The 13,584-nt window shown below is 44.9% G+C and overlaps 1 protein-coding gene across 1 annotated transcript in view; it reads left to right on the forward strand.

Annotated features, from left to right (window-relative positions):
- Positions 1-4,710, forward strand: part of Dnhd1 (dynein heavy chain domain 1) — an 84,407-nt gene extending 79,697 nt beyond the window's left edge. Inside the window, 8 exon segments of the mRNA NM_001447283.1 lie at positions 103-1,065; positions 1,232-1,418; positions 1,614-1,727; positions 1,811-2,009; positions 2,747-2,838; positions 2,990-3,139; positions 3,335-4,146; positions 4,321-4,710. Of these exon segments, the coding sequence (NP_001434212.1) occupies positions 103-1,065; positions 1,232-1,418; positions 1,614-1,727; positions 1,811-2,009; positions 2,747-2,838; positions 2,990-3,139; positions 3,335-4,146; positions 4,321-4,671 (2,868 nt within the window). The 3' untranslated portion in view covers positions 4,672-4,710.
- The last annotated feature ends 8,874 nt before the right edge of the window (positions 4,711-13,584 follow it).

The following is a 13,584-nucleotide window of genomic DNA, read 5'->3' on the forward strand; positions in this document are numbered from 1 at the left end:
TGGGGTGGGATAAACATTGAAAGGGTTCAAGTAAAGAGCTGGAGATGATGTTTGGGGACCATCACAAAGATCCACGTCTATCTAACAAATTACCACATTTAGGAACAGCTGCTGGTGATATTGCTACGCCAGAACAAAATGCGTCAGAAACCATCAAGGTTTTTGAGAGAAATGGTGAGGACTCAAGCAAAGATATGTCAACTGAATGCTCAAGGGGAGGAGTTAGATGAGCAGAAGCTGGAGGTGGCGGCATTGTGGGCACCCTACCGGCAGGTAGCTTATCATGGAATGGCTATGGTAGAAGCACTAAGCTCACTACAGAACCTGCTGCCGTTTTTCTGTATGAAGTCAGAGAATTGGTTGGCAGTCATCAGAAGGGCTATAGACAGCATGAAGTCATGTGATAGTTATCATGGAGAAGACTTGCCCAGTCATCTGCTACGGATGAAAATACACCTGGCCCGTCAATTGCTGATCAACACTGTGGTTGCCCTAGGATTAATCCAAACACCCTTGGTGGGTGCCTTCGGTGCTTTGGCTATGCTGCAAGTGACAAAGAAGACACCAAAGCTAGAGAGACTGGCATTATGGCCAGGACTGTTAGCCTCTCCCAGCTCAGGCCACAACATACAGATCCCTGGTGTGACTAGGCCAGCCTGGCTAAGTTCAAGAGCCTGGGAAGAGTGTGGAGCATTGGAGCTGTTGTCCCCATTTGCTGGGCTTCGTGCATCCCTGGCAAGTCACTCTGATGTGTGGCAGGATTACCTGTCACTATCATCCACTGTGCTGGGTCCTGCACCTGGTCCTAATTCTGAGCCACTTAGCCTCTTCCAGAAGCTGATTCTATGGCGGGTACTGCGACCAGATTGCCTGGTAGGTGCCCTAGCAGACCTCACCACCAGCCTATTAGGTCGGCCCCTAGATGAAGACCTGGATGCCCCTACCATGATCTTTGACCATATTCAGCCTACTCAACCCATACTGATCTTACTGCCACCACCTGGCCACCCTACAGCCACCCTGCATCCTGTGACTGTCATCCGGAAACTGGCTGCCAGTGAAAAGGTTTGGATCTAGTTACTTAGCCCACAGTGTGTGGGAGTCCTGTCCCAACATTCTTATGGGTCTTTTTAAATCACATGGGTACTTTAGGATTCTTGTGGCATAACAGTCTATCGAATAGCTCCAAGATGTCCTTGATTTACTCTGTCACCTTTCTATTGGTTCCTAGCCGCAGAAGCGTCTGCATGTGATAGCACTGGGCTCGGAAGACTGGGATCCTGTATCAACTGTAGTCAACACTCTATCCCAGGCTATGCTGCAGGGGCACTGGCTAGTGCTAGATAACTGTCATTTGATGCCCTTTTGGCCAAGAGAGCTGTTACAACCCTTGCAGGGACTGCTGGATGGAGCCAAGGGTAAGCCTTGGGGTACCCTACACTTGGTCCTGAGTTTGAATTCCAAGGCTTTAATGGCTGATCTCCAAGTTCAAAGCCTATCCCTTTGGCCGTGTGACTGATTCCTGTTGCTCCAGTCTTGAATATGGCACCTGAACTTGTAGGTCAATCCATTCATTACCAGAGGATTTATTTCAGCCCCTTATCTAACTTTAGTGGTCTCAGACTCTGAACTGATAGCTGAACCAGAAAGCAGGACTGTGGCCACTGTCCATAGAGATTTCCGTCTTTGGCTGATTGCATCTACTGAGGCCAGCACTTCTTTGCCAGGTGAGAAACATCCCCTTATAAGCTATCAGGTCCAAGAGGAGAGTAACTACACTATGCTGACTCAGCACTTTGTTCCTCCACAGGGGTGCTGACCCAGCACTCCATGCCTGTTTTCTGGAATCAGTCCTTAGAACTGGGCCGTATCTTGATCGACAGTGTGGATTCCCAGCAAGAACTCAGCACACAATCCTTCACCCAGACATTTCCTTTGTTCTTCCTATATGGTCTTCTAGTACACAGACAGCTCTATGGGTTAAAGCTGCAAGCACACAGGGGGCGCTGGTGAGTGATCCACCAGTCCCATTCAGTTGTCTGGCAAACACTGGATATCTTCTACATGATCTTTGGAACCTCTGAAGAGTGAAGGCAAGGAAGTCTTCTCCAAAGACTTTATCTGCAATCTCACTTTGAAGTGAGCCTTAAAATTAGCAGAAGCAAACTGGGTAGAAACAGGGCTTTTCGAGCAGAGGGAATGTAGTGTGGCTGATGTGCATATGCGAGGGATGGACTAGAGAATGTCGAAGTTCATCACAAGGGGCTTTTAGGACCATGGCAAGAGGTCTGCAGTTATTCTGCAGACATCAAAAAACTGCTGAGGGAGTTTTAAATGAGAGGAAACTTGATTCAGTCTATTGAAAGCGTTATGCAGGTTGTGATGTGAAGAACAGGCAGATGGGGTGGGACTAGAGAAAGAGAAGCTTTTAAGGAGGCTCTAAGGAAGAGACCATGAGGTGGGTGGTAGGAAGTAATGTGGGAGTCAGAGTAGAAGTCAGGAATGAGTCCTAGACTTCTTTTTAGACAACTGGGTGTCTGGTGATACCTCTTACTATGGTAGAACAGTTCTTATAGTGGGAAGTGAAAATTGCAATAGAAAGCAAGTTGTTTGGGGGGACAAAGCAGTAATGTCCAATGAATTCTCATAAGTCTAGAGCTCAGGAGAAAGGTTTGCACTGAAGAAAAAAATGTTAGAGTCCTCAGTATACTGTTATTAAAAATGTACTCTCTGTGCCCCTATCCAGGAGTCAAGTGACCTTGACCAGGGTTCTTCAGATCCAAGAGCAGCTGTGGGCCAGTCTTAGCAACCCCAGTGCTGCCTTGTTGGAGCTGGCTGGTGAGGGTCTCCTGCTGTGTCCCAGAAGACTTGGAAAAGGGTGGGGTGGGAGTCTGCAAGGACATATGTGATGGATAGACATACAGCTTTGTTTTGAGGGGTGGTAGAAATTGGAAGGGCTGAAGCTCAGAACCTCTGACTTCATCTGCAGCTTCAGTTCTCTATGGAGGTCCTTTGAGGGACCTGGAGGACAGAGAGACCCTGGTTAGCCTGACAGGAGCCTGCTTGAATCCCAGGAACATGAACTGGGTCCAGCCACACACACCCCAATATCTCCTGGCTACTCTGATGCCCAGCCCAGGTAAGCTTCAAGCAAATGTCCACACTGGGGTATGGACTAGTGCATTGCACTGCCATCCCCCACAGCATGGCTATTCACACCAATAAAAGAATGAGCAGGCAATGTTGATAGCTATGGGGTCAGAGGAAGACCTACTTCCTAGGGTCTGATGGGAGAATCTATTTTGTTCCTCATCCCCTCACCTCTAATTCTAAGAACTAGGGGAGCTGGATGCCAGGACAGACTGCAAGGCCCAGATGCACCTACTGCCCACACCATCTGAACCTCGTACCTGTGGACTAAACGAGGGGCCCCAGGCCTGGCTGTTGAGACGCCAAAGTCGTGCTCTCCTGAGTGCGCTGCGGCAGTGTTCATCCACCTGGGTTCCTACAGTTTGTGGAGGAATTGTCCAGCGCAAAGAAAGGCGACTTCGGCAACGCCTAGTGCAAGCCAAGAAGAGGCTGGTGGCACTTCAGGCTTTGCTAACCAACAACCGTTATCGCTCAGGCCAGTGTGTCACCCCCTGGGCAGTGTTAGGACCCAATGCCCGGCCACCTCTAGAGGGCTTCTTAGAGACCGAGGTGCTGGAACTGAAGCAGCTGGTGGGTATGCTGCTGCGTGACCTTGACTGCCTATTACAGCAGCTGAAGGGCAAGACCCCGTGCACTTCCAGCCGCTGTGCTGAGGTGGCCCAGGCTCTTTGGGCTGGGCGCCTACCTCAGCCTTGGAGATCTCATGCACCTGCTGGTCCACAGCTTCCCTGGCTATGGCTGCGACAACTGTCCCGCCGTGGGCACCTGTTGATTCAATACCTGGACAGTGGTATAAGCGAAAATGCCAACGGACCAGAGCGCATATTTCACCTGTCAGCTTTTCGCCATCCCCGTCGCCTGTTGCTAGCGCTTCGTTGGGAGGCTGTCCTGGAGAACTCAGGACACAGCCCCAAGCTTCCTGGTCACCAAGGCTCTGGCTCTGGCAATCTCCCACCTAGACGTCAGGAGTTGAACAACCACCCTCTGCATATCTGGGTATTCTGAAGTCACTTCCTGCTCCCCATCCAAGTATCTAATGGGTATTCTGAAGTCACTTCCTGCTCCCCATCCAACTATCTAATTACGTCCCATCCTAGTCATCCCTGACTGACACATCTTTCTAGCCTTGCCTAACTGTTTTCTGGTACCCTCCCCCCCCCCCCCCCCCAGGTGGAGAATGGCCCAAATCCCAAAGTTCCTAAGATGGGACTGCTGCTGATTGGGTTACAACTACAGCACGCGGCGTGGGACCAGACAGATGGAGCCTTGAAGGACAGTTTTTCCAGTCAACCCTGTCCTCTGCCTCCTGTCAGTGTCAGCACACAATCCCGGGGTGCCAAAGATGCATCAGTCTCAGCTGGCCTGGGCATATACTCCTGTCCTTTATATATGACTGGGCCCCTTGGCACCACCAAGCTGCATAGCAAGAACATCCTGATGCGCCTGCCACTACCCACAAGGCTCAGCCCTGATACATGTATTCAACGGAGAGTCCATGTGTGCAGCCCAACTTTAACCTGAGTCCTGACCAAAATAAAGCTGTAGTGATGTCAGGAATGACCTCTGGCATTTGGAAGAAAATAGGTGTATATGCACAGAGCACAAATTGTGGCCCAATGATGGGAAAGGACACTATCAACAGAGGAAGACGAGGGAGGTGCAAGTGGAGCCCAGGCTGTGGGGACACTTTGGGTACAGGGGCCTGCTGTTTCATGTTTACAAAAGCATAGGCAAACCTAACACAATGCTGGGTTCTTGCTCAGCTCACTGCTGTGGGCTCAGCACTGCACTAAATATCCAGTGGACCACTACAGCTGAAAGTTGATTAAGGCATTTAGCATTTTTTTTGGAATGCCCCAGTTCTGCCTCTCTGAATGAGTCATATACCCAAAACAAAGGCCAAATGAGATTCCCAACCCCCCACTCAACAATAACCATCTGAGCAGGCATTCCTCCATGTGAGGTGTTCTTTCAGGACCAAACTTCTGCTTTCCTTGGAAACCTATGTCCTGTCCCATGTAAGTTCCAGGAACAGATTATACCCTTTAAAAGCACTCTCCCCCTGGTAACTAGATCATACTTTTTAACAGCCCAATCATGCACTGTTGAAATTAGCACTTTCATCATCCAGTTAGCTTCTAACAAGCAGCACCACAAGAGGTCCAAGCCTTCTAGACATAAACCCATTTGGGGGATACATCATATCCAAACTTCACCAGTCCACAACTGGACCTCAAAGCTTCATAATGGAAAAAGCATCTCCCTCTACCCTCTGTGTTTTGAGACAGGGTCTTGCTATGTTCCAAGCTGGCCTCAAACACCTGCCTCAACTCTCCAAATGCTAAAACTGGAGGCACAAACCACCATATTCAGTTCAAATGCATTGTTCAAAAGTCTAAATTCCATGTCTTCAAACCTGAATTATTAGCTGTAAAATCAGGAAATATTCTAAAATTGACAGTCTCATTCCAAGAGGATGAGACAGACATCAAAGACAGGGTGGAGAGCAAGAGTGAAACCCAGCAGGACAAAAGTCCTGTAGCCCCTGGCCAGAAGCACCCTGGACTTCTCTCTAGGGCTTGCTCCACTCAGTTGTTTTCATGTCAAGTTCTGATAATTGTCATTGTCTTGACTTTTGTTTGGAGGTCTGTTCTAAAGATTTATGTGCATGAGTGTTCTGCCTGTCCATGTACTATATGTACATGGAGTCCTGTGAAGGTCAGAGGGTACTGGGTCCTCTGGAACTGGTGTTATGGAAAGTTGTGAATACTATATGGACTCTGGGAACCTGCAAAAGCAACAAATGCTCTTAACCACTGAGCTGCTGCTTCAGCCTCTGTCTTTGAGACAGGGTTTCACATAGTCAGTCTGAACTTAAATGTACTATATATAGCTAAGCTGACCGTAATTCTCTTGCCTCTATCTTACCAATTGCTAGCTGGTAATGGTAGACATGCATAAGCACACAGCCTACTCCTTTAATGGCCTGAATCTCTTCAGTAGCCACATCTGTATCTCTTGCCTTCAACATTTTTTCCCCCGCCCAAACTGAGTTTCAAATGTCAACACTTTGCTTTTGGTAACAATTCTTGCTATACATTTGACTAAAAGCAGCTAGCAACAACCATGCCATGCCTCAACTCCAGGCTGCCTTGAAATGCCCTCTGCTATATGTCTGAATCTTTAAGTTTGCACTCATGCAAACTTTTTTTTGGCTGGGATTAAAAATTGTCTGTAGTCCAGTTCCCCAAGAGAGATCTTATTCTCATTTTTTTGTCTACATTCCTATCAGCATTCTAGCTTTCAGAACTCTCACCAGAATTGCCCATTAAGCATTTCTAACAACATTCTAAGATCTCTCCAGTTTATACTTCTCTCAGGTCAATCCCAAAGAATCACAAAGTCAGGTTTAATTACATAACCTCACTTCTTCAGGATAAATTTATGGTTAGAGTTTCTGTCAATATGTAAATATCTGAAAGAAACAAGGTTAAGGAAGGTGCTGTCTTGGCTCGTGGTTGCAGGAGCCTCAGTTCATAACTGATGATTCTATTGCTGTGAACCTGTGAATAGGCTGAATGCCAAGGCAGTGAGCATGAACTGAAACACAGTCCCGATGGTCAGGAAGCTGAGGACAGACGAAAGAGCTGGAGACAAAAAGTGTTTTACAAAGCTATATCACCAGAGAGACCTGCTTCCTTCAGTTATATCCTACACTTTAAAGTTCCTATCATTTCTCAAAATAGCATCAACTGCTTGGGACAAGACCTTCAACATATTCAAACTATAGTGTGTGTGTGTGTGTGTGTGTGTGTGTGTGTGTGTGTGTGTATAACCACTAAATATGCGACTTATTTGGTAATTTTTGCCTACATGCACACAGCTTTGGGTTTGATCTCAAGCATAAAACTGGGCATGATGGCACGCACCTGTAATCCCAGCACTTGAGAGGTAGAAATGAAAGGATCAGAAATTCAAAGTCATTCTCTGCTCCATGGTGACTTCAAGGCCAGAATGGGCTACAAGAAACTCTATCTCCTAATACAATTTAGAAATAGCATTATCTACAAATTTGAGATTACATTTTTATGTGTTTAAATTATACTCTTAGTTATTGGTTATGTTCCTGGTAAGAATACATACATATAATTTTTCAAAAATGTCACTATTTGTAAGAATGACAAATCAGAAAAAATTTGGGATACTAGACAGTTACTAGTGTACAAATGCTGTTCTGTTTCTCTCCCTTTTGGATATTGTTGGAGGGTTTTTTAGGTTTTTTTTTTTTTTCAATCTATGAAGCTATGTCTCACATTGATAATTGTTTTGGTCAATTACATGCACAGGAGCACAAAGGATTCCTTTCCATTTTGGCAATAAGATGATTTTGTTTTTGTTCCCTTTTCTTGTCTCAGTGACTCTAAGAGAATATGTTGATAGTGTTTCCATTAGTTGATCCCTGAGTGTGATCAGATTCCCTCTCAATCTACATTGATAGGGGAAAAATCTCATTGGAGGTGATATTGCTTAGTAGGTAAAGGTACCTGACTCTAAGGCTGACAAGCTGGGTGGAAACCCTTGGAACCACAAAATAAACAGACCCCATCAAATGTTCTCTGACTTCCACACACATATACCATGGCATACATGTACCACCACTTCCTTCAAATAAAAAAATAAAACTGTAAAATTCTTGAAATTACCACATTGGCTTAAATCATTAATATTTTGGGCTTTTATTTCTTGTAAGAAGTGGAGTGGACCTAGGCACTCCAACTGATATATGTATGCTAATAGTTTAAGCAATCAATAAACTGCAGTTTATTCATAGTAATAAAAACAAAGAGTTGCACTTAGTAACATGGATGAATGGTAAGGGATGAGTGCAAACAACTGGACACATGGAAAGGCTAAATGTGGAAGCTTACATGGTAGACTATGTAGAAGACCAAGGAAATCACACTGAGTTAAGGTGGTGGGAATTTTGTGGATCAAGAGAAAAAAGTTGCTTGTGTTTGAGAAGTTAGGATGTGTGTGGGGAGGAGGCCTTAGGTGAGAACAGCCTTCTGCTGCTTAATCTGTGTGGTTTCCACAGTTAAATATTTTTCTTTATCAGTGCTTTGTTCCCTTCAATTAAAAGTACTTTCAAGAGATTACTAGTGCCCCACCACAAAACAGCAATACACTTTTTACTGAGGTGAAACCTAGTCCAGGCGTCCCTATTCATGGGGACTCTAGTTTTGGTGATGGTCTAGATTTAGTCATCGCTGCTAAATGCATCACATTGGGCAATGTGGTAATAACACAAGGGAACTGTGTTAGATTGGAGTTTGGAAGCAGTAGTTTCACTATTAACCAACTGTCTATACGATCAGTTGGCACACAACTCTATGGGGATATAGGCATATAGTACAGTTGGTTTTGCCAGAAAGAAAATGAACGTGAAGAACACTGTTAATTCACCACCATAGCACATACCCAAACCTCCATGTAGTGTGCCAAAGATATTTATGAGGCTAGGGACATACATAAATGCAATGAAGGGAACATGGGGAAGTGCTTCAGAACCATATGGACGGGTACTTCTCAACAGCACAAAGGAAGAACTGTTACTGCTGCTAGCCTGTGCTCCCAGTTGGCAGGATAAATGTGCATGGCTTTCCCTCGGGCTCCTTGAAAGATAACCAGCCCTGAGGGTATGTTGGGACCTTCCTTGGAGGGCTTCTTGCTAGGTAAGGCTCTTCAGCACTAGGTGGCAGTAGATACCCTGTGTTCTGCTTATAGCTCTGGTAAAACACTGAGAAAGCCAACTCAGGGAGGAAAGGGTTCATTACATCTCACAGGTTGAGTCCATCATCAAGGAAAGCCAGGACAGGAGCAGGAGGCAGGTACTGAGAGGATGGAATGTGGCTTATCTTGTTCGCTTTCCCTGGTTTATTCAATTATTTTCCCTACATGGCCCAGACCCGCCTGCCTATGAGTGGCAATGCCACATAGACATGCCTACTGGCCCATGTGATGGAGGCATTTTCTCAGCTGAGATGGTCTCCTCCCAGGTGACAGAAACTAACCAGCATCTACCATTTGGGTTAAGAGCTACAAATGTGAGGGGCGGTTGTCTCATGTATCATAGCAATCTATAAAAGTCAGCTAATGCCCGTCACCATGGGAAGCTCCAGGACCTCAACAATACCCACAAAAGCCTACATTCAAAAGTTTGTCTTGGTTGAACATATCAATGACGCATTAATTGGCTAAGTTTAATTTTCTCCAATATTCCTTTCTCTATTCCAATACCCAAACAGAAGAGGTAAGGAAGGAGTAAGAGATCATATTCCCTGATCCACTGAACTGAAGAGAAGTTTGAGACCTAACAGCTACTGACAAGGTCCTGAAATGTGGGAGGTAACAGAGAGGGAAAATGTATTTAAAGGATCAATTTTCTAGATTGGATTCAGTTATCACAGAGAACATATTTGTACCAGAGTACTAACAAGAGAACAGATCCTTGAAGTGAAACCAAAAAGGAAGAAAAGGCTGTGGCAACTGGAGAGACTTCCAAGAAGCCTAAAAAGCAAGGTGTCTATGCTTAGTTAAGCCTGTATCTTGTGACTCAGAGAATCACAAAATCATAAAGCTCTGACTCTTAACACTCTTGAGCTCCTGAACCGAAAGCAAAGTCACCAACCTTCAAATCCCTTGTTATATTAGAAAAAAATTAAAATAAAATGTTTAAAACACTTAATGGGATCTTCTTTTAGTCACAAATAATTGATAAAAATATTTTTTGATTGTGAGCATTTCAATATTTCTTTTCTGATTGTGAGCATTTCATTTAAAAGTAGGATAATGGGGGCTGGAGAGATGGCTCAGCGGTTAAGGGCACTGACTGCTCTTCCAGAGGTCCTGAGTTCAAATCCCAGCAACCACATGGTGGCTCACAACCATCTGTAATGAGATCAGATGCCCTCTTGTGGTGTGTCTGAGGACAGCGACAGTGCACTCGCATACATAGAATAAATAAATAACTCTTTAAAAAAAAAAAGTAGGATAATGGGTTACAAAGATAGCTCAGTTGTTAAGAGTGAGTTCTTGTCTTGCAGAAGGTCCAAGTTTAGTTTTCACCACCCTTTATCAGGCAGCTCCCAAAAACTCTTATGTCTGTGGCCTTGGCCACTGCACTTGCACATGTATAACAAACAGGCCCCAGACATGGAATTTAAAAATAAATCTTTAAAGTAGGTTGATTAGAAAATGCAGAGTGGCATCTGCTAAGACAAACGTTGAAGTATCCCTAAAGGAAAGAGGGTTTTGTGGTAAGGTGGACAGGAAGACATGTCCAGGATGCATAATGATAATTGCTGTAACATGCTTACATTCGCTATTTAAGAGTTTTAATTCTGTTTCAGAGTCCAATTCTCTCCTAAATTAGCCAAACTTCTTGTATACTATGACTTCATCACTTTCAAAGCCTGTTCTTTGAGCCTGAGAGAAAGTGGAAAGAGCTGATCTACCTTTCACTTTCTTTGTCTGGTCTGAAAAGTCACCCAGACTATCCATTAGATACATGGGCTGCCTAACACACAGGCTTGAAAAATATAGTTTAACTGTTAAGTTCAGAAAGAGGGCACTGGGGGAATTTCTTCCCCAGAAAGAAATATTGTACAAAGTTGGAGGGGCATGTTTAGAAGTAAAGAGAGTTTGGAGTGCATTCCAAATAAATAGCGAGCTCAGGAGGATGGAGAAGAGGAAGTTAAGTTGCAGTTGGCCAGCAGAACAATGACTGGGTAAGATCACACAGAGCCTGGGAAGGAGTCTGTCTTTTGTTCTCCTCAAGCAATGAGAATCCATTGAAGGATTTTACGCAAAGAGGTGGCACAATCTGATTTACATTTCATAAAGATCACTTGGCAGTAAGGAAAATGAATTGCGTGGGGAGCAAAGGCAAGTAGATCCCCATAGCAGTTACTGTGGTAACCAAAGGTCCTGGAACCAGGTGGCTAGTTAGAAAACTCACCTGGGAAGGAGGATGACCTGGAAATGAAAGGCTCCAATTGCTAGTCTCTGTGAAAAGCTGCACAGGGCTTGTGCAATTACGTAACTGGTGAATGCTTGGAGCTGAGCTGCCTCTGCCAAGATCACACTGTTTCTTTTGGAACTGTGTTCTCTCTTAGGACTATGTTACAGGAACAAAATCAGCAGCACACGAATAATTGCATTAGAATACTCTGTTCCAAGAGCTCTGAAGGGATACTGAATGTGTACCAGATCTGGATTCATACCCATACCTAACTTCAGTCTTGTCTCCTACAGCTCTTAAAGAGGGCTATTCTTTCTCTGACATGGAGAAAGGTTGAAGCAAGTCTGTGAGGATTTTTGTTTAACTTTGTTTTATGAGTTTTGCCTGCATGAATGTCTGTGGACCACATGCATGCCTGCTATGCCCAGAAGTCCAAGTTGGCATGGGTACCCCAAGGACTAGATGGTTATGAGCCACCTTGTGGGTGATGGAAATTGAACCTGTGTCCTTTGTAAGAGCAGTCACTGCTCCTGATCAGACATATCTGTTCAGGCTCACTGATATTCTTAGTTAACTACAGTTATGTAATCAACTCAAGACACAAATAGTCTCGAGGAGAATGTCTAATTCTGAATAACAATAAAGAACTGACCCTGTGCTGGCTTGAAATCTTTCCCCTCCTAGCTTTGCCTCACCTAAGGAGCCTGCCTGCTTTGGGGAAATGGAGGAGAGCTCTCTGCTTTCTGGACCTTGTTTCTACCTCCTTGCTGATTATTCCACACACAAGTGCTAACAAGAAGAGGCAAAGGAACATAAGTCTGGTTTGACCGGCTGATTCTGTGACCAACAGGCCTAGAGGACATTCAAAAGGGAAAGCCCATTGGTCTCCGATGAATACTACAGGATTCTGGGTGGTCTCCTGAAACTGTTCCATCAGCCCAAATGGTTGATTCCTTGACGCTTGCTATAAAGTCTTGTTATCTCTTCAAAGTGGCTCTGCAGGACAGGACCCAAGCCTACCCTACACTTCACACAAGATGCACAGAAGACACTCAAATGCTATTCATGTGCTATTGTCCTGCATTCTGGAAACACAAGCCAGTGCTTAAGCAGCAGCACTGCACTGCCACACCATGCAAACAATCAGTGAGGTTTTCCTGGCCCTGTACTTTTCCAGGGTAGTAGAAGAACTTTAGGCTCATTATTCTTTAGTGGTACCAATAAATGTCTCATGCTTCCCAAATGGTCTTCCCAGTAGACCTTAGTTAGAACTATGATTAGAAACCTCTTTCCCCTTTCCTACAAACGGGCTCCATTCTAATAGACCAGTAGTAAGGGGAAGTAACAAGCTTCTGATATAACACTGAATCATGCTCCATCTCTCCTGTGTTAACACTACCAGCACTTCTATGGTATTTCCTTAGTTCAGGGTCTAACTTTACTCCCTAGCTGGCCTGGGACTATGCAGTTCATGCTGGCCTCAACCTCACAGAGCTCCACCTGCCTCTACCTCCTGAGTGATGGGATCAGAGGTGTGCGCCATCACACCCAGCTATCATTCATTCTCTTCTAGTCTCAAAGTGATCTTCATTTTCCTCTCCTTAAAATCCCAATCCTCTCTCCACTTTTACTCTCAATGAATAAAGTTTTGTGTCTTCCTCCAAGAATAAAACTCAAAGCCATCAGAAAAAACTCCTAGGATCCTACTCAGATCTAGAGAACCAGAAAATGCAAGAAGGCTCAGAATGCAGCATTTTAATGAACCTCATAGGTGATTCTAGACCCCCTAAAGTTTGAAAGCCACTGTCTTTCAGTTAATCCCTCCCATTACCCCTCACCCTTAGTACTCTTCTCCCTCCTTCAACCTGTACTGGCCATATATGCCTCCTGTCCTTTAAGCTGGGTATGCTGTGAGAGTTGATGGTGTGTGTGTATGCATATGCACGTGTAGGTGTAGAAGCTACAGGAAAACATCAAGTTCCCTGCTCTATCATTTTGTCTTATTGTTTGGAGACAAGTTCTTACTAGATCTGGGACTCACCATTGATTGTTCAGGTAAGTTGGCTGGCCTACAAGCCCAGTATTCTGTTTCTATCTGTCAAAATTCCAACCCTCTTCAGCTTTGGACACGCACTTTTATATGAATGCTAAGGCTTTGAACTCAGGTCTTCATGCTTGCATAGCAGTACTCTTGGCCACATTTAGAATGGCCACATCAGCACGCCCGTTTACTGCAGCTTCCAATACTCTGCATTCCACCACGTCTGTCTTGAGGCTCTCCTGCTGACACCCCTTTTCCAGCACTAGCTCACAGCACCCTTAGGATAAGCCCAGACCTGGCTTTTGCAACACTCCTATCCATTTTAGTTAACTGTTACTCCTTTACACCCCTCACCACACACACAAGTGAAAAG

Source organism: Rattus norvegicus, chromosome 1 (genome assembly GCF_021556685.1).
Source record: "Rattus norvegicus strain SHRSP/BbbUtx chromosome 1, alternate assembly SHRSP_T2T, whole genome shotgun sequence".
NCBI lineage: Eukaryota > Metazoa > Chordata > Mammalia > Rodentia > Muridae > Rattus > Rattus norvegicus.